The 25,049-nt window shown below is 39.6% G+C and overlaps 1 protein-coding gene across 4 annotated transcripts in view; it reads left to right on the plus strand.

Moving 5' to 3' along the window:
* The window catches only part of TPH2 (tryptophan hydroxylase 2), an 84,302-nt gene that overhangs the window by 13,975 nt on the left and 45,278 nt on the right, over window positions 1-25,049 (plus strand). For all 4 annotated transcript variants that reach the window (XR_011807731.1, XR_005261115.2, XM_038168432.2 and 1 more), the window contains exons 6-8: window positions 850-1,046; window positions 2,835-2,970; window positions 8,341-8,467. Coding sequence is in view for 2 of the 4 variants with exons in the window: in XM_038168432.2 (XP_038024360.1) it covers window positions 850-1,046; window positions 2,835-2,970; window positions 8,341-8,467 (460 nt within the window). In the remaining 2 variants the exon portion in view is untranslated. The remainder of the gene's footprint in view (window positions 1-849; window positions 1,047-2,834; window positions 2,971-8,340; window positions 8,468-25,049) is intronic.

The raw sequence follows: 25,049 nt of genomic DNA on the forward strand, positions 1-25,049 counted from the left end.
ACAAGGCAGTGCAAGTTGGAGGGAGCCCTTCACACTCCGTGCTGTCAGTCAGCTTTGAATTAGCTGTAACCACTAAGGCAAATCTTGGATGTCAGAGACAGATTAGCAGGCACCCTGGGAGGCTCCTGCTTTGCAATTTCTATGCATCTGAGTAAGTGGGAAGAGGCAGAGGAATTGTGCAGAAGAAAAATATTGCGATGTATTTAGAAGCTTAGTTTCCCTCTGGCTAGGCTGTTGGCTCCAAGGTGAGCTTCCTTGTCATGCAGTCCTGAATGAGTTTGGGATTCCAAACACACCTGCACATTTAAACATCAATCCAAACAGTAAATGTATGTATTTTGATTGGATCCTAGTATTTCTAAACATCTACATAATTGCCTAATCTTCACTTTATAAAATTTTAGGCAATGATGCTCTGTGAATATAATGCATGTTACAGAATGGATAGAGCATGAAGTCTACTGGTGGTCTTACTGAGTATACACATTACACTGAATTAGGATCTTCAGCTAATGATTGCAAAGGCATCATCAACAGAAAACAGAGCTATTAGTTTGGTATACAAACACATTATGTAAGAAATCCATCTTTCTAATATGATATATACAAAGATTAAGAAATAATCTCATTGCTTAGTAAGAAATGCAGTTCTTATGAAATAAATGTGATATGTGCAATGTAATGTAGGGAAGAAACTTCAAGAAAGAAGCGTCTAGTTGTTATTTTAAAATATTTTTTAAAATAAGCTCTGTGTAGTTTTATTTAATTAATACTTTTAACAGAAATTTTGTTATCTAGAATCTATCTAGAAGCTGTTTGAATTCAAATTTTTTAAATTTTATTTTCCAGTGGTCAACCCATTCCCAGAGTGGAGTACACAGCTGAAGAAATTAAGACATGGGGGGTGGTATTTAGGGAACTCAGTAAACTCTATCCCACCCATGCTTGTCGTGAATATTTAAAAAACTTTCCTCTGCTGACTAAGTACTGTGGATATAGAGAGGATAATGTGCCTCAGCTGGAAGACGTTTCTATTTTCCTTAAAGGTAAGATTCATATTTGATTTATCAATAGATAGTGTTTCATGAAAATACTCTTTTCTCTTAGTATGTAATACAAAGCACATTGAATGAAAAGGCTCCCAGTACTGTCAGCCAACTTTGGTTTAGGCTGGAGTATCGTTCTGTGTTTGATGTTCTCCATGGGAGAGAATTTGCTGAGTGAAGACAGTTGTATGTATTTGCAGGTATGAAGCTGAGATGAATTAAACAACTAATCATGTATCACGTTGATGCTATCTTGCACAGGGAGAAAAGCCTTTCAGTATGATGAAAACAAAGCTGAGTTAGTTCTGCTGTTCTGATTACCACAGGGTAGGTGTCCTGATGACCACAGCATGCATCCCCCAAACATCCAGGCAGTTTAAAAAATAAAATCGAAAAAAAAAAATTGTCAATATAACTGAATTCAAAGAGGAGAGTACGTTTGGCATGTTGACATACAGCCTGAGGAATATGAGGCTTTTCTGAAAGCCCAAGACCTCATGAAGCTGGTCACTACGTTTGTACATTGAATAGACTCAATGAGACTCCATGGGTGATCTGCCACTTCTTTCATGTTATTTTTAAGGGATCAGAGTGTTATACAGTAGAGTTTGAAAATACTCTGCTTTCTTATATATAATGGAAATGTATCCTATGTGGAAGGATAAGTGGTAGACAAGAAGAACCTGTTGTTTTTAACTCTAGAGAATAAGCAGCCAAAGAATCCAGTTAAGATTTTCTCTTCTCCCCAGGTGTTCCTTCAGACACATATACTTATTCCTTAATTCCCTTCCTCAGGAGCTCAGGAATTAAAATATTGCAAAGATACATGTTAAGAAGAAATGTTATGTGCTGTTAAGTACTATGGAGGGGGAAGGAAGAAAAAAAACTCACCACCTCTTTTGTCCCAAATGTGCATAGCAAACTTTTAACTAAGAGAAATATAACATTTATAATAGAAGGCTTACTTCCCCTTGTCCCTGCTTCATCCTTAACTCTTGTTTGTGAACACCTGCATTGACTCATAATGGACTCATAGGTCTTTGAATTTTGTTGTGTCCTTCTGGATCTGTCATGTACTGCGCTACGATTTCTAAGAAACGATGCTAAAGCCTAGATGTTCTTTTCCTGTAACTGGAAACTCAAAAACGCACTTCTTTCAGAAATATTTTCAGACTAAATCGAACAACAGTAATATCTGTTGAAGAAAAACTTGAAACAGTTTTTCTCCTGTAAATTCTTGGAAAGAATAAAGAATGAATGTGGGAGAGAAATGTCCTTTGCAAAGTTACTGAGTCTGAAATAATTCCCTACTGGGACTTACCTGATGAAGCAACAGTTTCTTAAAAATTCAAATGAGGACCTCAACTTTGAAAGGCAATATTTTATCTGTAAAAATAAGGACAGGTTTGGTTTAATCCTGTTTTGCTTTGTTAGTTTTTAATACATTTACAGAAGTCATCCTCTGTTTTGGATGCTTCTCTCCTGTTTTGCTACCATATATAAAAATAAGATGCATTGTGATTTGAGAATGTCCTGTATGGTACCTTACCTTCTTGTCTATACAAAGCTATTTAAACAAACTTTGAAGTACCTCATGCTGTTTTCATAAAACATATGCTAGTAATGCAAAAATAGTTCTTGTACTTAATAGGTGAAAATTATATACAGTGATCTTCAGCCAATATTCTCCATGTCATGCTTCTGGTAATTAACTGCAGGCCATTACCTGTCTTCACAAATTGATGTAATGATTTATAATATGGTCTTTTATTATCTCCTTCACTTCAGAAAGGTCTGGCTTCACAGTGAGACCAGTTGCTGGATACCTCTCTCCCCGAGATTTTTTAGCTGGCTTAGCGTACAGAGTCTTTCACTGTACTCAGTATATACGACATGGCTCAGATCCTCTCTACACACCAGAACCGTAAGTCGCTACATTTGCTTCAGTGATTGGAAAAGAAATGCTCTCAGAATTTTTAAAAGACCCAATTGAAGTTGCCAAGGTTGAAAAGAGGAAGCTTGCTGCAAATGTAGAAATATAATTATGCTGTCAGTGACAAAACACTTCACTTAGGGGAATCAGAATTTAATTAGGATTTTTTTCTTGGACTTTTTACAGCGGTTTTAAATAGCTGTGTTATTTAGCTGCTGGGTCAAAAATATCTACCTGAACTATTTTGCAGTGGAAGATGTAAGTTTTCAACTAAATATTTTGGGAAAAAAAAAAAAAAACAACTACAATTTTCTGGTGGACAATTAAGGAAAGAAGTTTGAAAGAAAAGCACTGAATCCCTTGAAAACAATTACTTTCAGAATTATAATTTGATCTCCTTGCATCCCCATTGATCTCTTTTGGGCCAGACACCACAGTAAAACTTCATCTCTTGCCTATGATACAACACAAGCAAGTCAGGAGGCACAGTTTTCTCACCCAGTAAGGATATTAGATATGAAGCCCTTTACAGAGAACATGATAGAAATAAGAGTGACTTTAATTATGACTTTCATGGGACAGCATTGTGGCTTTTCCAAAACAGTGCTGTGAGTTTGGAGGAAATATTTTGGCATTTGATCTCTTGGTGAAAAATGGAGGGGGGGGCAAAGATCAAAGGGATTATAGTTCTTGTCTTGTATTATATATGTTGTGCTCTGTGCAGTAATAACAGAACAATTCATGTCAGGTAATATGGAGGTAGTTTCAACACAGGCAGCTGCTGATCTTGTAAACCACAGGAATGTCATTTATGCAGTGAATCAGTTATCAGACAGCTACAACGAAACTGCATCATTGTTTACTCAGCTTGTACTATTTTGGTGTGTTTTATTTTCGCCAAAATTTACACAAAGGGTTCATGTATATGTATTCAGCTCCAGTTCTGTAAACATTTGGACCCATGCCTAACTTTGATTTCATGAATAGACTGCTGAAACCATGGAATAATATTTTTGGATATAAAAGGATTAATGGAACTGCACATTTAGCTGTATTTATAAATGCACTAACATTATTCTGACCAGAGTCAGCAGGTGGTGCTGTTAGACACTCATCTACCTACTCTTTTCCTCAGCGTGTGGACAGGGCAAAGCGTTTGCTAAAATGCTGTGAGGCTAGCTTTGTGTCCATTTTTCCATTGAGAAAGAGGTGGTAGTCACCGAAGGAATGCACTTGCAAGTTTTAAGGACGTTACAATTTAGAGAGAAAGGCTCAGATGTATGCTGCTGGATCTCCTCTGGTCTGAGAATATCTGTAGATATTTTAAAAAAATAAAAATATATACTTAGGAAATACCAGGCTTTGCACCAATTATTTTCTCTCCTGTGGGAAGCCAGTATCTCAGTTTGTAACACCTGCTGATACATAGCAGGTGAGTGATGACATTATTAACTTAAAACTAGGAGTATATTTTTGCCTATTAATAGAGGATTTAGGTGCATAACTCAAACAGGAACCAAGGAAGGAACATCTTTCAGGAAACAATTGTGTGTGCCTGTATTTTTACTGATGTTCTCTGGTTCATTGATTCGTATATTTGTATCCTCTGTAGTCTCCAGGATGCTGCTTGTGTTCAGAATTATGCAGCGTGTCATGGCTGATCCTTAGTAGTAACTGCAACTACCTTCTGTAACCTTTCTGGTCATGGTGTCTGGAATGTCACTGTCTGGTAATACTAGTTCAATTAGAATTGATATTTTTGTTTTCTATTCGGTCTAAGCTTAAAAATTCAGATTTTGGTCTTAACAACTCTAACTATGACTAACAGAGGAATGAAATTGTCATGCCCTAATTATGCTACCTTTTTCCTGCAGATCTGCTTGTTCAGAAACTACATAAATGAAATAATGTGCACTATGAGGAACTCCACTGCAAAATTTTGAAAATCCCTTTTAAATTGTATGTGATTTTTTCATAAAATAGAACACAGAGTAGGTGTTACCAGAAATGTAGGAGTGAAATCCTGGCTTTGTTGAAATCAATGGCAAAACTAAACTGACTTGAGCAGGGACAGCTCTTCATCTTCCACAGCAGCTGCAATGGCCTGAGATCTGCTAGTTGATATATGGGGCCATAATGAGGTTTGCTGCAGGTCCATGGCTTGGTGAATGTTGCATTTCGGTGATATAAACCTGGTAAAAAAAACTACTTTTGACTTCAGTGGGCTTTCCATCAGGTTTAACACCCAGGCTATAGAGCTAGATACAAATTAGAGAGTTCATTTGGTTTGATCTGTATCACTACTATATGCATTTTAAAACATTTCTTTCTGAGTTTCATTATGTTCCTACTACATTCACAGAGCTATATAGATTTCCTCTGCTCAGCTAACTAATTTAGTCCAAGAAAAATCTTTTGCTGTGAAAAGTGCATTACAAAAATCTTATTTTCTCTGAGCAATGTGTGTGAATAAATTAAAGGAACTTAATTATTTTCTGAATAAAACAAAACAAAAGAATCAAGACTTGGTAGTTAAGCAGAAAGTTATATTGTTTAGACTATCTATAAAGGACCAGACAGGCACAGAAATCTAAGGGACTCCAATGACAATCCCAAATGCTGGTTCATGGTTCTGCCTGGAAGCCGTGGTACGCTTTATTTTATTTTATTTTTGTGGTTGCTGTTCATATGCTTTGTGTTTCAAGATGACTTCTTTCTAACTACCCATTCAAAACACTTTGCACAGTTTTAAAGGAAAAATCTGCAAGGTAAAGGCATAAGAGAAATATTTTCTGCCTTCTCACCTTCTTTTCCTTTCCAGGAGAGCCAAGCTAGTACGGCTGGCCTTTGTTCTCATTTTGTGTGCAAGGATGGAAGTGACACAAAGAGCCTGTGCCCCAGCGCAGATCAAGGAATAACACATCTTATTTGTTTCTGGGAGCTGTGACTTCAGCACAGTAAAACAGGGATGTAGACACTCACTCAGGAGCCAGTAGTAGAGATGCAGCTGTGGAAGCCTGCCTGGAGCCAAGGGCACTTACCTGAAGCCAGGAGCTTGAAAGCCAGTCCCACTCTTATCTTCTTTGCTTTCATTATAAGATCTACTGATACATGTATGAAGTCACATTAAATGTGTATGGACTGGTGAAGTATTTAGTAATCAGTGTTGATTTCTTCAGTGAAGATGGGAAGTGGAGGTAGGGCACTGGACTTGCAGAGAATGGGCTTTGTGGCCCTTTTCTGTATTGAAGGTGATGGTTAGAGGAATCGGGTTCCTCCAGCGAATTGCTTGATGCTGGGAATTCTCTAGGTGCATCCATCAGGTGCATCAAACTCTATTTCCCTGCAGTCTTTTGGGTTAGTGAGCTAAATCTTGCAGGAGATGACAAGAAGTTGTTGTGACTGGAACTGAATTAATAAAGAAGGGTCATTAACCTTTGATGATTGTCCACTGTAAACCATCTCCTGAACAGAGACGATACCATGCAGAGCAAGCCAATTTTTCATATCCGAGCTCCAATGAGGAAAGCTGGGTTATCTAAGCTACAGCTCCAGTGGTAGGAAATGTTGATCTTGTAAGTCTCAGAGCATCGCCAGTTGAAGGTGTGAGGAGATGATTAAAACAATAAAAAAAAAAAAGCCTTCTTGCCAGGTGGTTTTGAATAAATACAAATAAGAAGTTGTGAATTTCCCAGGCTCTTGAAGGTGCAGTGATGTAGGAACATGGGAAGGAAGACCTTAAAGGAAGGGCAGGTTTTCCCAGGCAGTGGATGGGGTGGGGGAAGCAGTTTTCCTTATGCAAGTCTGATGCTGTTCCTGGCCAGCTGTACATTATCAAACCTGTTTCAGAGCTGTTGAGTAAGTATATTGGCACACAATTAATTTGAACACTCAGTCTATATTGCTGCAGCTGAGTCTCTAGGTAACGGGTGGAACGTGTTTGTTTCATCATGTGTCATGAGCATCCTCTTATCTTTCTTTGGGAAATACGTATGTCTGGGAAAGAAGATAAGTGAGATTTGGTAATTCTTCTAGGTGGCTGAGTGAATTAGCTGAATGTGAGCTAAGCTCCAACTTGTCATGCACAACTTCTGAGCTCTGCCTGTCTCACCAAAAAGTGTGAAGGTAACATAAGCAAATGTTGGCAAGCATCTGTCAGTGAGGCCAGCTGGGCTGAGAAGAGAGACTTTCAAGTAACCTTGTGATACTGGAACTGTATTTGATCAGCTTTTGGTGAAGCAAACTAGGAATGCCAAAATGCTAATGTTCATTTGCATGCATTCAGAAACCATTACCTACCTAGGCACAGTTGGCACAGGCTTCATGGTAAAGAGTAGTGAGTAAAAATAGGAGGCTTTAAATTATATAGAGGGTTGTTTTTCTGTTTATGATTTATCTGAAGTGTCAGGTTCTGTGTCTTTTAGAACAAAAATAGTTTATAAAAGACAAATTGGATGATTTTGGATAGAAGGCAGAAAGCTTGATGTTTTCTCCCTGCCTTTAAAACATTTGTTTACAGCTTAAAAAAAAAAAAGAGAGAAGTGTCTTTGAAGAGACAAAAGCAAAGGAAATGTCAGATCCGATTTTTAAAGTGAACTTTATTACCAACTCCATTATTTTCTGTGAACAAATGCACCAAAACTTTCAGAATTGTTTGAGAGCTTTTGTAGATGATGCATGTGCACTTTTGTTTGTTTGGTGAGGTTTTTTTTAGACTTATATTTGCACTTTGTTGTGACTAATAATGCACTTACAGATGTGGACAGTAGATTTTCTGAAACAAGACAAATTCTCTGCTTTTTCTGGAATCTGCTTGGTGAGAATTGGACTTTGTAAGAAAAATAACTTCTTAATTTCAGCAGGAAGTCATGGCAAAATGAAAAATTAAACACAAAGATACTTCTGTAAATACTGCCCTAAATTTCCAGTGGCAAGTAGCAAAATGTCTGGTTATGGAGCTGTGCCCAGGTGTGGAAGAGGTAATGAAGAAGAAGAAGAGTGTAGGATTTTGAGCTTGATTCATGTGGAGAGAATTGCCAAAAACTGTACATGCGAGACAAGTGGCTTTCCTCTGGGCAATTCACTCTTCATGGAATTGAGCCTGGAAGACAACAATGATCACGCCCCACCAGTCAATCTGGAAATGATGGGGAAATCATGGAACAGAAGTTGTTAACCCATTTAATAGAAATAAACCTGTGTGTTTCTATAGAACTGTATAGAGGGAAGAGAGAGCCTGTAAAAACATGCTTTGTGGTAAGACCTTTCAAGCAGAGGTCAGACCCATGTAAAATGGTCTATGTTAAATTGATTATGGAATTTATTTCTGTAATGCCTCTCTTCTCATTTCTGTTCCCCTAGGGATACGTGCCATGAACTCCTGGGACATGTACCTCTACTTGCTGATCCCAAATTTGCCCAGTTTTCTCAAGAGATAGGACTTGCTTCACTGGGAGCATCTGATGAAGATGTTCAGAAATTAGCCACCGTGAGTCAGTTCATTTTGTGGCATGCTCCCTCCTATCTGTCCTTCATTTTGGTTGATGAAATGACACGTATTGTCTTATCAGAGCTGACTGTGTTTTCAGATGACTATGATGCGACAATCTCAGAGCTTTAGGTGTTTTTCCATTGTTTTTAATAAGAGCAAAGCTGAACACTCATCTTTAAGTAGTCAGTTTTATTATTTATGTGCAATAACCATCCAATTTCAAGGGCTAGCTGAGATGGATTTTGTCTGCTTTAAGGTGCTGAAAACAAGTAAGCAAGGTAATTTGGAAGAGGGGAGGGGGGAAAAAACATTTGGTGTGTACTCTCAGCTCTACACAGTTAGTTCCTCCACAGGTGGCCACTTTGGCTCTTAGCACTGCTATTTCTGTACTCACTGATCAGTCTTGCAGATGTTCACTGTATTGTAGTGTGATAGATTTTGAGATGATTTTGCATCCTTGTTACTGCTCCTGTTGGAGAACATGTAGTTCCGAAGCCAAGGCTGTGCTGCAGTAGATTTAGACTGAGGTCAAGTGCCTCAGCCAGTAGCTGTGAGCAGGATTTTATGTTTCATCAAATGAGGCATGTTCCCACAGAAAGCGAGAACAGAAGAGGCTGCATGTTAAAGATGTTAGATGACCACCCAACTGGAACCTTCCTGCCTCTTGTGTGAGTGTTTGCACTGAAAGGCTATGTCAAGTTGCCAGGACTCTCTGCTCCTGCCCGCCTGTCAGCCCTACTGCAGTGCCATTTCCAAATAGCTCACGTGCTGTCCTTTGCATCATTACATAGATTGGTGACCCCTGGGCTATACTGCTTGCTCAGTTCAGCTGTCCTGTTTTAACTTGCTGTGTGCAGCTTGCTTTTGTGTATTCTGTTAAAACCAACACTGCAAATAATTTAATAAACAATATTGCATTAGAAAACAACTCAATATTTACATATTTTATCTGATGAAAAATTCTGGGAGATCCAGCAGAAAAATTACCTTAATTACCAGGTTACCTTAAAACTTATCTTGTGCACTACTGCTTTCCTACATGAGAAGCACAGTGAGGATTTTAATGGTTAGAAATAACTTGGATTCATTATTGAAAGTAGATTCAAAAAAGGCTCTGTTAAACTGTCATAGTTGTGATGCACTGGTTTATTACAGTCTTAGAGTCCCATCTACTGAAAAAGGAGTTTGTTTGTACCCTTTTTTTTTTTCTTTTACCTGCAGCCCTCCAGATGAGGCCACCAATTTTATTTAATGGAAAATCCTCACTCCCTAATTAGACAGGCTTGATATCCTGCTCCTGGCTGCTTCCTCTCACATGCTCCAGGATACGTTTTTTGCTTTTCCAATGGCTGTCTACTGAGAAGAAATTGTTGTTCATATGGAGGACTCATGAAAATTGTGTGTCTATATGCAAATTTGCTAGGAAGGGACTTGATAGGAAGCAGACCTACCTTGTCATGAGTTGCAGCCTCAAGAGAAACTAGCTATCTGTCTGTTTCTGCAGGTATTTTGAAAAAAGTGGTGTTTTCAAGTCTTTCACCCCATAACTTTAGATGGCATGGGCCTGTTGCAGAGAACAAGGTTGAGCCTAATCTGTTTGGGAGAGATATTAATTCAAAATGACCTCTGAATATTATATAAATGCTTTTTCTCTCCCCCTCCCAGAAATTCCCAGTTATGACTGACTGTGTCATCTGAACAATGAACTGCTCCTGAATCACAAAGCCAAAAATAAAAGAAGACAGCTGAGTCACTTTCCCTTATCACACTGAGAATTTGAAATCTGAGTCAAAGTTGATTTCTCCTCCCATGCTGGAAATAGCTCTTTCAGGTGGAAAAAGGCATTTAAAAAGAGCCTTATGGTAACCCAGGTGTTGTTATTTTTTGTAGAAGCACAATGAAGGGCTATACTCCCCTGGGGCAGGTGCTTGACAAATACAGAGACATTACTTGTCCTAAAATTTGCAATGTAAACAGAGTCAGTTTGAGAGCAAGTAGAAAGAATATCGCTCAGCAGAGAGGGTGAAGAGGCCAAGAAATGCATTTAGTTGTGCACCAAATGTCACCTGATGTGCTATTAACTGACTTTTGCAATATTCCGTCCCATTTCCATCCTAGATTTATATATAAAAAAAAAAGCCAACAAAAACCAGCAAGCTGAAAAATGCCAGCCAAGAGTCTTAACACAGAAAAACAGTGCAGGTTCCAGCTAGGCAACTTCAAAGTAAATAGAGAAACAAATGAATGGAGGGAGAACATGCATATTAATGAGCTCGAAGCAATATGCTCAAGGCAAGCTTGCCATTATCATGACCTGTTTCAAAAGATAGTGACATTAACAGCTGAGCCCTTACCGGGAGGACAATGGCTTTAGGAAGCGAGGAAAACGCCTCTTAGGAATTCAGACCAGAAAGGGAAGAATTATTACAGGTGATTTGCTAATCTTCCGCTCCAGTCTGCTCTCAAAAGCCACCCTGTATCTGCCTTGATAGATCTGCTCTTTGTGTGCCATCAGGCCTGAGCTGCGAAGGAAACGTGCCGGTAATTTTGTCCCTGCGGAGCTGACACGGTGCATGGGGAGCAAGCAGGGGTCTGGTCCCCAGGCAGACCAGAATGGTTTGCCAAATGCCAATTAGTCACCCCTGTGCAACCCTGCTGAGGGCACAGATTAGATGGGAGACCTTGCAGAGGTGCTGGCCAGCTGCAGGGGAAGGACGGCTGCAGTGGAAGAGGGCTGAAAACGGAGGGATGTGAGTCTACCTCTGCCTCCGGTTTGGGTCTGGTAGTCAGGCTGGGGCAAGGGGGAAGTTATAGCTGCTGCTCCTTTTCAAAGTTAAACACTCTTACCCTGAGAAATGGCATACTGAAAGAGCCAAAAGACCATCTTAGCAGTGTTTTTAGAGTTACTGTTCCCTTTACAATATTTTCGGGCAGTAAGAAAAAAAAATACAAGTGAATGAGTGACAGATTACTGCAACAAGGCAAAATATTTCCACAATCCTTTTTTTTTTTTTTTTGCTTGTCCTGTGGTACAAAGCACTTAGTAATTCAGGAAATATAATATTGGCCATGTTTGCCTGGGTACTAATTATGATCATCATAACTAATGTCTTGAGCTACTGTGTGTGACTTTGTAAAAAATGGTTTTGAGTTGATTTTTCAAGCATGCTTGGTCTTTCTATTTTCATATAGTACTAATAAACAAAGACTGTCTTTTCTGCTTACCTATCAAACTCTGTGCTGGAGGGAGGACTTGGCATGAGGTGTTTCAACTAATTTATGTAATATATCATTTACAACACATTTAACAGCACATAATGTAAGGTTTTGTCAGAAAAATTGTACAAAAAGTACACCTCAGTTTATATTTCAATATTATCTTGTAATTTGTGGACTTGTGAGCCTGAGAGCAGCTGTCTTTGTAAAGCTGCAAGCCGATAAGCAGGATTCTCTCTCTTGCTGATGGCAGGAATGACTCCCAACTCCTGCTGAGCTCTTTCAGCATAGCTCAGGTTGCCCTTTGCAGGGCAGTTAAGTAGTAGACATGTGTGTAAAATTGAGTGGGGATTCAGAAATTGGGGCAAATTGGTGGTGATTCAGAGAAGAGGAGGTTAGGGCAGTATCTGTGGTTTGTATGTGGTTTATTGTGAAATCTTTCCATCCAAGAATTTGTCCATTATGGGCTAATTAGCCTTAGTAACTTTTTTCCCCACAATAGTTACGTACTGTAAGGTACATTTAAACCCTCAGCTCTCCAAAACTGAAAAATTGTTGCCTTTTCATTTTTCTTAACGATATTTTCCTCCCGGTATTTTAGTAGCATAGGGCAGTAGAAATCAAGCAATTTCTCTTGGTTTTGCTAGTCTTTATGCAGAAATCACAATAGTGAATTGCTTCCTAATTTGAAGGAATTGTGTGTGGTGAGGTCTTGTGAATACATTTCAAGGTTGTTATGAATCTGAATGTTTTACCTTGCCTTGGATAAATGCTGAGGCCAATGGTGTATTTCTACTGATGACCTTAGTTTATCTCTGTGTGAGTCACATACAAAGTATTTTAGATATATATGCTGGGCTAAGCAATTCATGTGAGCTTACTTGCCTGTCTTCCCTGAGGATCTCTGCTGTCTGGTTTTGTTGGCTTCATTCAAGTTCTTCTACACTGAACAACTGGCACACAATTCAGGACAATTACACATTATGTTTCGAATCATTCAGGTTGGAAAAGACTTCTAAGATCATCTAGTCCAACCTTTAACCTAGTACTAAAGTCTACCACTAAACCGTGCTACGAAGTTGTACATTTACACATACCTTGAAGATCTCCAGGGATGGTGACTCCACCACTTCCCTGGGCAGCCTGTTCCAATGCCACACAACCCTTTCAGTAAAAAAATTTCTCCTAATATCCAACCTAAACCTCCACTGGCACAAATTGAGGGCATTTCCCCTCGTCTTATCACTTGGTGCTTGGAACAGAAGTCCAATCCCCACCTTGCTATAGATAAGATCTCCCCTAAGCCTTCTTTTCTCTAGGCTGAACAGCCCCTGTTCCCTCAGCTGCTCCTCGTAAGACTTCTTTCCTGGACCCTTCACCTGAGGGGCAGATGACCAGAATGGAAGAAACGGGAGCATTGCAGATAAAGGCTGAGTTGCATTTGCCAACTTTGGGTAGATGCAGCATTTGTGGTCATACTAGACGGCACAAACTGTTGTGATCTCTCATCTTCAAAACACATTAGGTTTCCCAGAGGGGCTATCGATAGCATTAGGCTGTAAGTACAGCTTGTGAACTGGGTAACTGCCTTCCTCCATGAATGAACAAATGGAGCAGAGAAGAAAACTATGAAAATACTTGAGATTTTGAACATTCCCACTGTGAATCTGGAAAATCAAGGTTTCTTAAATGTTTCTCATTTATACTTGCAAAATGATAGGCAGCAAACTAACCACTGTGCTAGTCTGTGATCAGATCCCCTGCTGAAGCTGTTCTGCCATATAAAAATAATTGTGTATTGGCCAACTGAAACCTGCTATTATAGCCCAAGAGCTATGGCATTCACTGAGCATATTGAAGTTTAACATTCAAATCTCAGCTCGGTCTTTTTTCTGTATCCCAAATGTATGCCATAATTGTGTGACAAATGCCAGGAGTGAGCAGAGTGCGTACCCTAAGTCCAACGGAGGCATAATGGAGTTTCTTGCAAAGGAGTTGCTTCCAGCTGCACCTGTAGTTAATTAAAGACCTGCAGCATGAAGAGCTGGGTGTGATGAATATGATTTAAAAACTGCTTGAGTAAATTTTGACAGACTAATGGGAGACATGAAACAACTCTGATTGGGGATACATGTCACTTAGAGAAGATGAACCAATCCCCAGTGTAAAACCTGGGATTGTAAAGCTGAAATATATGTGAAGGAAAACTACAGCTAGACATTGTCCTGCCACACAGCATGCGACTGAAAATGCTGTCATCCATACTGTTCATCAGTTGAGAAGTATGAGACCATGGTGTGGGCTATGTCTCTTTCTGACTTTGACCAGGCAAAAACACCTACGTGTGGATATGTTTGGAAATTGTTCAAATGTAAAATCTGAAGCTGATACTAAAACAGAAGACAATGCTGATGAGACCTGGTGGCCTTGATCATTGCAAAGTCGTACAAGTCTGTGTGAATCAGGAGAGAAGGCTGATGGATTACTCTCTTTGATTGGTGAGGTGGTGCTGAGCCCACAGACTGCAGCTCTAAAAGCACGCCCTAATCTCTGGTTTTGCTTTCCATAATGTTTTGAAGGAATTAATAACAGATAATAGTTTGACTCCAGATTTTAAGGGCTTGTTTTAAGGGCTAGTTGATAAACTAATTGGAGCACTGATGTCAAGTCTGCATGTATAATCAAATAGGTGATCAGAAAAGATAGTATAGAACATTTATCACAGAACCAGATTAAAAGGGGAAAATTGTAGATTCCAGGGATCAATATTTAATATTTTAGAATACTGCAATGTTCTCTTGCGGTGCATTTTCATTGTCATCACATCAGAGATTCATGGCACAAGAACAAAAACTCAGCAGCAATATCTAACTAGCTTTGTATCTCAGAAACAAATGGCTCTGTACTACATAAAAATAAGCTGGCACTCCAGAGAAGTTGCTACAGGGAGAATTTGAAGAGTTGATGAAACAGGAGCAACCCCTGTGCGTTTTCTGCAGGAACTGAGACAGTCTGTTGAAGTCTTTGTTCTGGGTTTGGACAGCCTATTGCCAAGTTTGGGTCTGTAAGGACTGCTGTACTGGTCAGCCCACGTGGCCAGTGCCTTGTTCCCAAGGGCAGTCCTGAGCAGCTGCTTAGAAAAGGTAAGAAGGGGATGAGCATGCCTGATTCTTTTTGAATGTTTTCCAGCTTTCTGACACTCAGGGACTCTTAAGCCAAATGTGGTTTCTGTGTATTTAATTTTCCTGAATGGCTATCTGTTCAGTGACAGCTGTCCGTGTTTGAAGACATGTAGACTCTTAGTCCCCACAATGCCTTCTGCAGAGAGCTCTGTGACTCAACTCTTTGCTGTCTGGTGAACTATCTCCCTCAGCTGTATCTAGCCTGATTCTTACGAGCTCTTTTGATGCCACATAGTTTGGTATTTGAAAAGGGAATCATCAAATCATCCCTATACGCTTTCTCAGTGCCATCATGACTTCACATAATTGCATCATACTTTTCCTTAGTTGTCTCCTTATGTGCATTTAAAAGCAATAGTTTTAGTTATTTGTCATGTGGAAGATGCTCTGTAACTACGTGCATGCTATTTCTTCCCTGAACCTCTTCCACTCTTCTGGCTAGAACTGGAAAAGAAAAGGAAGAGAGAGGATATCTAAATCATCATGCTGGGCAATGGGGTAAATGAACAGTTCCAGCCCTAATGCCTGTTTTGGTTAAGAGCAGCACTACAGAATTAAGCCAGGTTTGAATGTTCTTGCTATAGAAATGAGAGCCCATATATTTTAAAGACTTTTTGTATGGCAGGAAGAGCGGACCTAGTAGCTGACGTGGTTTGCTGCTTGGGGATGAGAGAAATGGGCTGCATCCAGGTGCAGGAGGGGAGTAGGAATCGGTGGATCCATCTTTATCAACCAGCATCACTATTCAAGCACGTGAGTTCCTACAGTTTCTGATCAGCAGAAGGTACAAAGGGGCGTTTCTGCTACTGCAAATTCTGTGAGGGGATGGGAGAAATAATTTAGATGATGGAGAAATCATGTTGTCAGCCACGGCAACGAAGGTGGGGAGCTGGACCGCTGCTGTTGGAATTTATTTTTATTTTTTGCTTTTGATTTGTAGAGAGTGGCATAAAGTATCAGTTTGCAAAATATTTTATAAACAAACCTCCTGTTTTATGTAGTCTCTAGGCTAGGTCACAGGATGGGCTACATCTGGAAATGGAACATTTCATGCTTTGGTGTTACTTAAAATTAAGAACAAGGGTAGTTCATCTGTTGTTATGAGGGTACACAGGGTGAACCCGTGCTACATTCTAGCAGTTGCTTGGGTGATTGACCTGCCTTTTGACAGGATCTCAAGTTGCCCTACCAAGCAAAATTTTGTACCTGCAAGTAACTTGACATAATGTTGTTTAATAACATGTTTGTGTGTTTGTGTACTTGGGTCCAATCCTGCAATGAGGAAGCTAGATGCAAGAGAGGACTAATTTGACTTAACTGGGAGCAGGGAAAGAATTAGAAATTGTTGTGGAAATAATATGACTCCTTGTAGACAGGATGCGGTTTATGAAGATCAAGCACTAAGCAGTTAGACATGCTGAAGAGAAAGCCTCTTTTTTTTAATAAAATAACAAACTATAGCCAGACACTGCATTTGTTTTTATTTCTTGTAGGATTATATTTCCAAGAGTGGTTAGACCATGATCTGCGAGGTTACTGAACTGCAAATGCAAATTTACATGCACACAAGTAATACATTTTGACACATAGGTTAACAAGAGAATGGTGCGCATTTCACACAGCACTGGCTTGCTAATTACATTTGTTTATTTTCAGAAGCAACTTCATTTTCATTAAGAAATTGCAGATTCTGCAATAGTAATCTCTGCTGGTACTTCAGTAGCTCACACTGAATGTGTACTCTGTGTGTACTCTGCTGCTACAGTGATAAAAGTGATCCTCAAAAAAACAGCTTGGGAAGAATTTGTAGAGTTTAGGAATGCACTCAAATAGCGAAGATCTGCCACTTCAGTGCTGCATCCAGGAGAGATGGATTGTGGAATAGATGGAAGCGATCTATGAATATTAATGGTGTTTTTTTTCTCTCTTTTGACCTAGAGTAGGACATATATTAACAAAAGGGCATAAAGAGTGTTTTATACACAATATGAAACCAGGACAAATTGTTGCTTCCAATGAGCAGCAATTGTACAAGTGTTTTGGGTAATAACTACTAGCAAAGCACATAACTTACAGAATGAATATTTAAAAGAAATGGGGGGAAAAAAGCATTAGAGGAAGGAGGATTGTGGGGAAGTGAAGGAGTCCAGCACATGGTAACTAATTTCAGACGTGTTTAGGTGTCACTTAGGACCGAGGGATTGTCTGTGCTGTGAGTGCTTGGCTTAGTGTTACCCATGCTTTCTGTGGAGCCAGAGCAGTTGAGGAGTGCTGTGGAAAAAAGTGTGGGTGACTGCATGTGGTGCTGGCCCTGCTGAGTCCTATTAGGATCAGCCCCACCCCATGAATTCAGCTGCCTGGTTATCCGGCTAGGATCTGAATGCTGTTGGGGTGGGTCAGCTCCAGCTTCCCCTTGCTCAAGCGTCTCAGCACCCTGCTGCACTGCGGAGTGCAGCCGTAGCTGCAGCCCTGCACACACAGCCCTCTGCTTGAGGATTGGTGGGACCATCTGGAGAAGGAAGCCAGGAGATTCTGCTGTCAGGCAGAAATCAAACTAATTACGTCTAATGAGCAAAGTCCTCAAACCATACGCTCGTCTTTTAGCTTGTCTGGAGTACTTCAGTAAATGATTTTGCTTCCGGAAGGACACTGATACTTGTAGCTACTATCTATAACCCAAATAACATCATTTTATGGAAACTGTCTAAGAATTCATGTTTGTGAGAGCTGAAAAGATCCTAATTTAATATTCACAACTGTGCTAATCTGAATTGTTTTAAATACAGGCTCGAGGACTAAGCATATCACATGTATTCAGTCTAGTTCTCTCAACAAGCATTTTCCTGAGTAGTTTCTTTGTGTGCTCAGAGAAAAAAGTAGGGAAGTAAGACAAAATATGTCTGGTATCCATAAAGAGCTAACTATGCCTAGGGCTCAATTAGTTGGTGCTACAGCTTTTGAAGTGGTTCTTGTGCCTGTTGTAATCTTTCTATCAAATGGCATCAGAGTGCTGCATCAATATGATCTCATACATTTTTAATTCATATATTTTTGGGTGATCTGCAATGTTTTGGTAAGTATATCTTAATTACAGGGCCAGTCCTGACACCTCAGAAAGCCAAGGATAGGTTTGCCATTGCTTTCAAAGAATTAAGTCAGGGTTTGACCCACAGACCTACGTTTCCATGCAAGTCTCCCTGAAAGTCAATATGGTTGTGCACGTGCAAATGGAGGTAGGATTTGCCACTGTAAAATTAACAGTTTTTGTCAAGCAAAAGATTAACGTATCAGAATATGGGCTTCTGCAGGAAAAAAAGCCAACTCCAAAGAGCATGTGGTTTTACTGTCATGGAAGTCTCTGTCAAAGGCAAGTGCAAGTGGTAGGGCATGTCTCAAACTCACTTGGGTGTTCATTAGCGTTGGTAGGGCTTCGGGCGTTATTGTATATAGGGTTTTTTTGTGGATGAATTGGGAAAGTAAAAGCAAATACCCTAAACCTCAGGGCATTGTTGAAGCCAAAGAGAAGTCTGTGGAGACGGGCCTTGTATCTGATAATTTTGGTTGTTTTGGTTTGAATCCAGCTGTGCCTGATGATATCATAGACAAAGTGACCAGAACAGCACCACGACGGTACTGCTTTAGGCAGTTCCAACACCCCTGTCCCAATCGGGCTGTTTCTCATATTCAAGCTTGGTGTCAGACTTTTTTTTTTTTTTTCCTCAGACAAAGCATTAGTTTTGACAAAATAATTTTACTTCAGTTCGTACCTGTAAGCTTTATATTTTCTGTATTTTGTAGAGAACTTTCTGCAGATCGTCATCGTGGCATTGATAAAATATGGTACCCACTAGCTAGATAAAGGTACCTACTAATAGCACTAGATAAAACAGCTTGGATTTCTTTTAAAAGAAACGCTGGAAAGAGTGGGTGCTCCCAGGTTGTTATTTTTTTTTTCCCCCAAAAAAACATATTAATCTTTTTCTAAAGGTTTTTCTTCCCTCTCTTTAACCCGTAGGCCACAATTGTTACGAATGTATAATTTGACTGTATAAATAGTTAACATTATAGCTTACACCACATTCTACATTTCTAGCATGTAAACACCTTTGTAGGATTAATTTTTCAACTCTCGAGAAACCTATTAGCTTATGTCACACGTCTGCAATGAATTCAGTACCTATATGAGAGCAGAAACCTTACACATGAGTGAGAGCCTGGTTATAACTGATTGTTTCAGTGACCTTTATGTTTGGTAAGTCACTTCTAGAGCAGAGCTGCTGTAAACTGCCTGGGCTTTTGTCTATGCAGGGAAGAGCTGCAATTTGTGCTCACAAATAACTTGCTTAGTATACCTTTTTTCCACCTTGCTGAATGCATATTCATATAATTTGCTGTGTATTTACAGATTTCTGGCAGGTAACCCAGCGGTGACTCACTTGACTAATCTGTAGTTATGACAAATTCTTTTTACATGCCCTCACAGCCTAAAATCAGTGAGAGACAAGGAGATACTCAACTGTACTTGAAAAAGATTTTGTTTGAGGCTGTGAAAGCCGTCTCCAGTTTAGACATATTTTTAGTGGCAAAATTAATAGATATTTAAAATTCCCTGAGCTACTTTTCTTCTTTGATCCATCTGTCAGCTTGACATGAATAGAACTTGCACTTGTGCTGATGCCTACTATTTTTTTTATTTTTATTTTTTTGTGCAAGGCAGGTTAAGCAAATACATTAAGAGCCAGAAAAGCTTTTGGGAGTCCCCTTGCATTTATGTGTTTAAAAGAACATTGGGTTTAAATGCAGTGTTGCTGTTGGAAACTGTGATGTTTGAAAACAGATTTTAGCTATCTGGTTATTAAATCAGTTTTCAGTAAATAGACACAAGCATTTATTTATTTTTAAGTTTAGAAAATTAGCGTGTGTACTGTTATTTTTGGAATGAAGTCCTCTTTTTTTTCTTTTTTCCCTTCTCCTTACAAATAAATGTTTAGGTGTATATGACTGCCAAGAAATAGTGCATTTTTTCCTTGAAATAAACATTTGAAAAATGCATTGGCCAGTTGTCAACATCTCTTTAGTGTGTTTCTGCACCCCCAATTCTAGAGCTTGCCCAGGTTCTGAGATCTTTCCAGCCCTGGGAGACCGCTCTGCTTTCTGGAGATACTATTTCTCCTCGTTAGCAGACACATTAGGACTTCTGCTGTTGATCATGTACTTAAGAATCTCATATCCCTCCTCAACTAAAATGTCATGGGAGGCACTCAGCAGGCTCGGTGAGTCTGCATCACTCCCTGCAGTGCAATTGCCACACACGGTAATTGGTCTGGCAATAAGGTGGGACTCAGCCTGCTCCAGGGAATGGCATCCTGAGAAACACATGTGCCTGGTGCCTTCCCCAGGGGAACGCCGAGGGCCTGTCTCTGGGCTGGCCAAGGATTGCTGTTAAAGAGGCCTTGCAGCCTGCAGTAACTCATTCTGACAGGGGACTGACATAGGGCAGTGATTCAATAAGCTCTCTGTTTATAAAATGAGGACTGCCCAGACTATGATTTGTTACTCCAGCTTTGCTTCTCATGAATCCATGGATTTATCTTGCCAGTCTATCAAAAGCTTCTCTTAGAAAGAGTGGAAGAGGCTCTGGTGCCAGTCTTCTCCATATATAGTTTGCTTACAGCACTCTAGTATGCAAAAAAGGACAGATTATGCCTCCCCAGTCCAAAGAGGCTTTCTTGATGTTTCAGGGAGCATTACAGCTTTGCATCTTCTGTTCTGAGTCTCCTTGTGAGAATGCTTGCTGGGGGTGGAAGATGTTCTTTTAGAGAGGGGGAAACAATTCTGGACCAGTGCTGAGGTCCACATGTAAATGCAGGAGACTGGTCTTGAGGCCTGGGCTAGGCTTTTGTGGAGATGTTTGCTCTGAATGTCAGATGAAGAAGTGTATCTGAGATTGTTCTTGCCTCATCTCTGGAGGCAATGCACTTCAGAACTGGGGCACCAGTCCTTAGGTTGATGACTTCCCATAAAATGTGGGTGTTGGCAGGTGAAGGACGTCTCAATGACCTCTCATATGTGCATTTGTTCCAAATTCTGCTCTTGTTTGGGTCATGCCAACCTGTCACTCAGTCCTTGGCATCTTTCTAGCAAAGATCCAGGCTGTAGTGTGATCCGGAATGCTGAGGGGGCACTTCCAGGGTGCCAGTCCTTGCCTGTAACAAGGTATAAAATTAGCAGTGTTCTTGCTCTGGTTTTGTTAATGTAAAGTCCTCATTTGGAAGAATAGCAGCACAAGATCTGGAAAACAGGGATGTCAGAGCCCTAAAGACAGTCTCTGCTTGCAGCCTGTGAATCCGTGAAGATCCTGGTGGATCAGATGGGTCTCATGAAGCAGCGCAGGCTGAAGACTATGAGTGGGCAGCAGTGGCATATGTTGACCCAGCCTTTTTAAAAATTTTTTGGAAATTCAGAGAACTGTATTTCTTGGAGACCAGCAAACATGTAAAAAGACCTGATTGTGCCTCTTGAGCTAACTGCGTGAAAGGTTTCGACAGCTGAAATTTGAAGCAACAGCTTGAAAAAGAAAGGGGAAAATATTCATGTCAGCTACTGTAGGGAGCACTGAACATGACTTCACATTACATATTGTAAAATAAATTGGAAAGGGAATGGTTCATTATTGCACATCATTTGTTCTTAATAACTCCATATGAAATTAATAAAGCTTTGAAACTCCAGGTTTTAGAAGTTCTTCATGATAAGAGTCAAATGAAAAGGAAGGAGAAATAGGAAGGGTAAAGCATTTGGGCTTCAATGCCTTATGTTTAACAAATGATCTAAGCAGCAGTTCATAGTTTCAATGGTTTCATCTCCTTAGCTACATACTAAGCTTCAGCACTATTAGTTAATTACATTTGAGAAATTAGGAATTATTCTTCTGACAGCGTTAAGCAAGTTGAAGTGAGTGTGCTTTTGGCTGCCTTGATGGGAAACGTCAGACCGTGAATGTAGAAACTCTTTTTGCTGAAGCATTGAGGTGTTTGGTTCTGCAGCTCTGAGTCTCCAAGGTTTTTGACTGAGATAAAATGAGAGAGGTGGACAAATATCTCAGCACAGAGTAAGCCTCAGTTCAGATTATTTAGGAGTAATTCACACATGGAGTCAGATATCCAATGGCTCCAGTTCTGTGGGAAGTGGCTTCTTTTGGAGCAGCAGCGGTGGAAAGATCCCAGAAGTGCTTCACTCTCCATTCTTTCATCCCACTCTTCAGAGTAGCAGGAAGGCCTCCTATATCTGAGAATGGACAGTGGGACACAGTCTCTCAAGAGACAGAGATGTTAGTAAGTCCTCCAGGTCTTACTCCAGAAGATGGACTGGATCTGCAGGTGGGCATCCACCATACCCATTTTCTTACCTTCGGTGAGCTCTCTTGTATTGGGTGGTATAAAATTACCTCCTTACTGATGCCACCGGAGTGTTGCTCTGCAAATTCTGCTTTACAAGCTCAGGATTATGATTTTATTTTGGTCACTGTTATGAGATTTTTTCCAGAAACTCCTGAAAAAAGAAATATATTTCAAAGTGTTTGCAAGGGGTTAAGACCCACAATGCTAACTTTAGTGCATGCTTTCTCTGATGGTGTCAAGCCACTGCATTAGAGGAATTTGCATGTAGTGATGCTGTGTGCTATGGCTGTCAACAGAAACGTGAAGGCTGGGGTGCTTCTAATCCAGAGTGCTCTAATGAGCATCACCACATCTACTCAAACTTCTGTTTATAAAAAGATTGTTCCAAACATTCACCCTTAGTGAAAGGTCTGAATACAAAGCAGTCAGATGAGGGGAAAAAGGAGAATATTGTTAAATATACACACTTTGAAATCCCTGAAGGAGACCTCATTTCAGTGAGCCTAAGTACATTTCAAAGTGGCAGACTAAACAAAATTCTTCAGGAAGGTAACTCTGAAAAATTAAACTTTGTTTTCTTATTTAGAAATGCTGTTGGTTGTGAATAGGGTCACTCCCTTTCCTGGAGGTAGGCGAATCATCTATAATGAAAGACTTATCCATTGAATTTTTCTTCTTTTCTTCTTTTGATCTATTCACAAGCTCATCATGAGATTTATTTGTTGTTCAGAAATCTCCCTGCATTTTTATGCAATACTGTTCCCACATGAATAGCTGTCAAATAGCTTGTATTGCTTGATGTTTGGATGCTGACGTTGGGCTGTACTGGCTAGTTGCCTGGGTTACCTGTGTTGTATCCGTCTGTTTCTTGTAGTGGAGCATTCCTGACACTACTCAACAGGCTGAAAATGTTGAATAATTTGGTCAAATGTGGAATGCTAGCTTTTTTATTATTACTATTATTGGTGGCTATTGATACCTTGGAGACTGGAAAAATAAGCAAGAATTCACAAATTTGTTTATGCTAGCTCTGAAAGAAGAAAGCAAGCAGAAACAAGTCACAGATGGCTTTGAATCAACATTTGCATTCAATCTGAGCAACTTTTACAGGGGGAAGAAAACACCTGTATTTCATTAATTCTTAGGATTAATTTCTAACAGGGATTTTTGAAAGTCTTTCAGTTGTATATAACTATCCTCTTACAAGATAATTACAGCTATGTGAGAGATTTAATCTCCAGGTGAGTAATTTTAAAGCTAAAGCTAAAGGTCTTCTCTTCTAAAGAAAAAGGAACGAATCTTTGCAAATTATTGAATATGTTACACGTGTTGGAATTAAGAGTAGCCCATTCAAATATCCTTTGAAATCATAAATCTAGTAGAAAGAATGTAAAGATTTTTCCTTAAGGATATTTATTTGGCACTGGTCTTGTAAGTGTTTACATATACTAGTATTTGTATTATCTTCACGGCAACTAATTAAATCTGTACTTACATATAAGTGATTATTTCTGGTGCTGCATGTCAGCTTGGGGCTGTATCCCCATCCCATTAGCGGTACTTGAAGTGGTGAATATTCTTGTCCATATGATGTGCTTGCAGTCATGCAATTACTCAGTCCCTCCTTCTTGCCCCTTGTGACAAGGAGTGCAAGTGAATCAGCTCTTGACCACGGCTGGTGTTCCCAGTGCTCATCCTGAGAACATCTTTTTAGAGAACAGATAAAATCTCATTATTCATCATACTGAAAATTACAAAGTGAACATAAATATCAGCCTCTCAGCTATGCCGTAAGAAACCTATGTGAAAAGGAATGGCTTGAAGGGTCTTTTTATAGACAAGGCAGATTTTGAAGTACTGAGTCTGTGACATTAGCACCCAACAGCCTGCACAAGTTCTTTGCACAGGTCCCAGGAGGGAGATTCACAAATGCAAAATGATGTTGAAGAGTGATTTGAAAAAAATCTTCAAAACCAGTCAGATGTGGAGAGTTGCAATTACCAGACCTCTTTTCTACCTTTGCAAATTTCTATATAAACTTGAATATATATATATATATTATATATATATATATATATATGTATGTTAGCTGTCATATCTGTAACTGAACCTTTTCTTGTTGTGGTAGTCTGGATTATAATGTAGGACTGTGCATGAATGTGAAGAATAGACATTGTGCTTTCCATGGAGAGCAAGCTTGGAGTTTGCTGGGGCATGATCTGTTCTATCACTTTTCTGTCAATTGTAGATGTCTGGAGAACGGTGTATGTCTAAAGATTACAGTGGTGATATTTTCCTTGTACCTTCTTGTAGTCGGCAGCAACCATTGGCTCATGGATTTTGAAGGAAGAGACCTGCTGTATTAGTATGTAATAGCACTTAAAGGTTTTTCTTCTATGGATCTATTTATGCATTTTTGAACCCACATGTAGACAGCGTTTCATGAGCATGACTGTAAATTATCAGTCATATACTTCAGTTAAATTAGAGAAATAAATTAAAATAATATCCCACACTGCATCAACCTCCTGGTACAGTCTTCATCATGACATTGTTGTCTCTTAGCTTAAAAAGATATTTTTAATCCTTCATTTGGTGCTGTGATTTTTCATCTTTGGTCATTTGGGTGACAGAAAGGCATTTTAGTGGAGGGCTTTTCAAGAATTACAGAATTTATACAAGATAGGAAGACATCTCTTCTGCTGCTTTGTGTCATCCTGCTGTTCTTGTTGCAGTTTGCAATAGTTATTTTGGCAGGATGCTGCTGTCTTCGTGCTTTAA

The sequence above is a fragment of the Anas platyrhynchos genome, chromosome 1 (assembly GCF_047663525.1).
Source record: "Anas platyrhynchos isolate ZD024472 breed Pekin duck chromosome 1, IASCAAS_PekinDuck_T2T, whole genome shotgun sequence".
Lineage (NCBI taxonomy): Eukaryota > Metazoa > Chordata > Aves > Anseriformes > Anatidae > Anas > Anas platyrhynchos.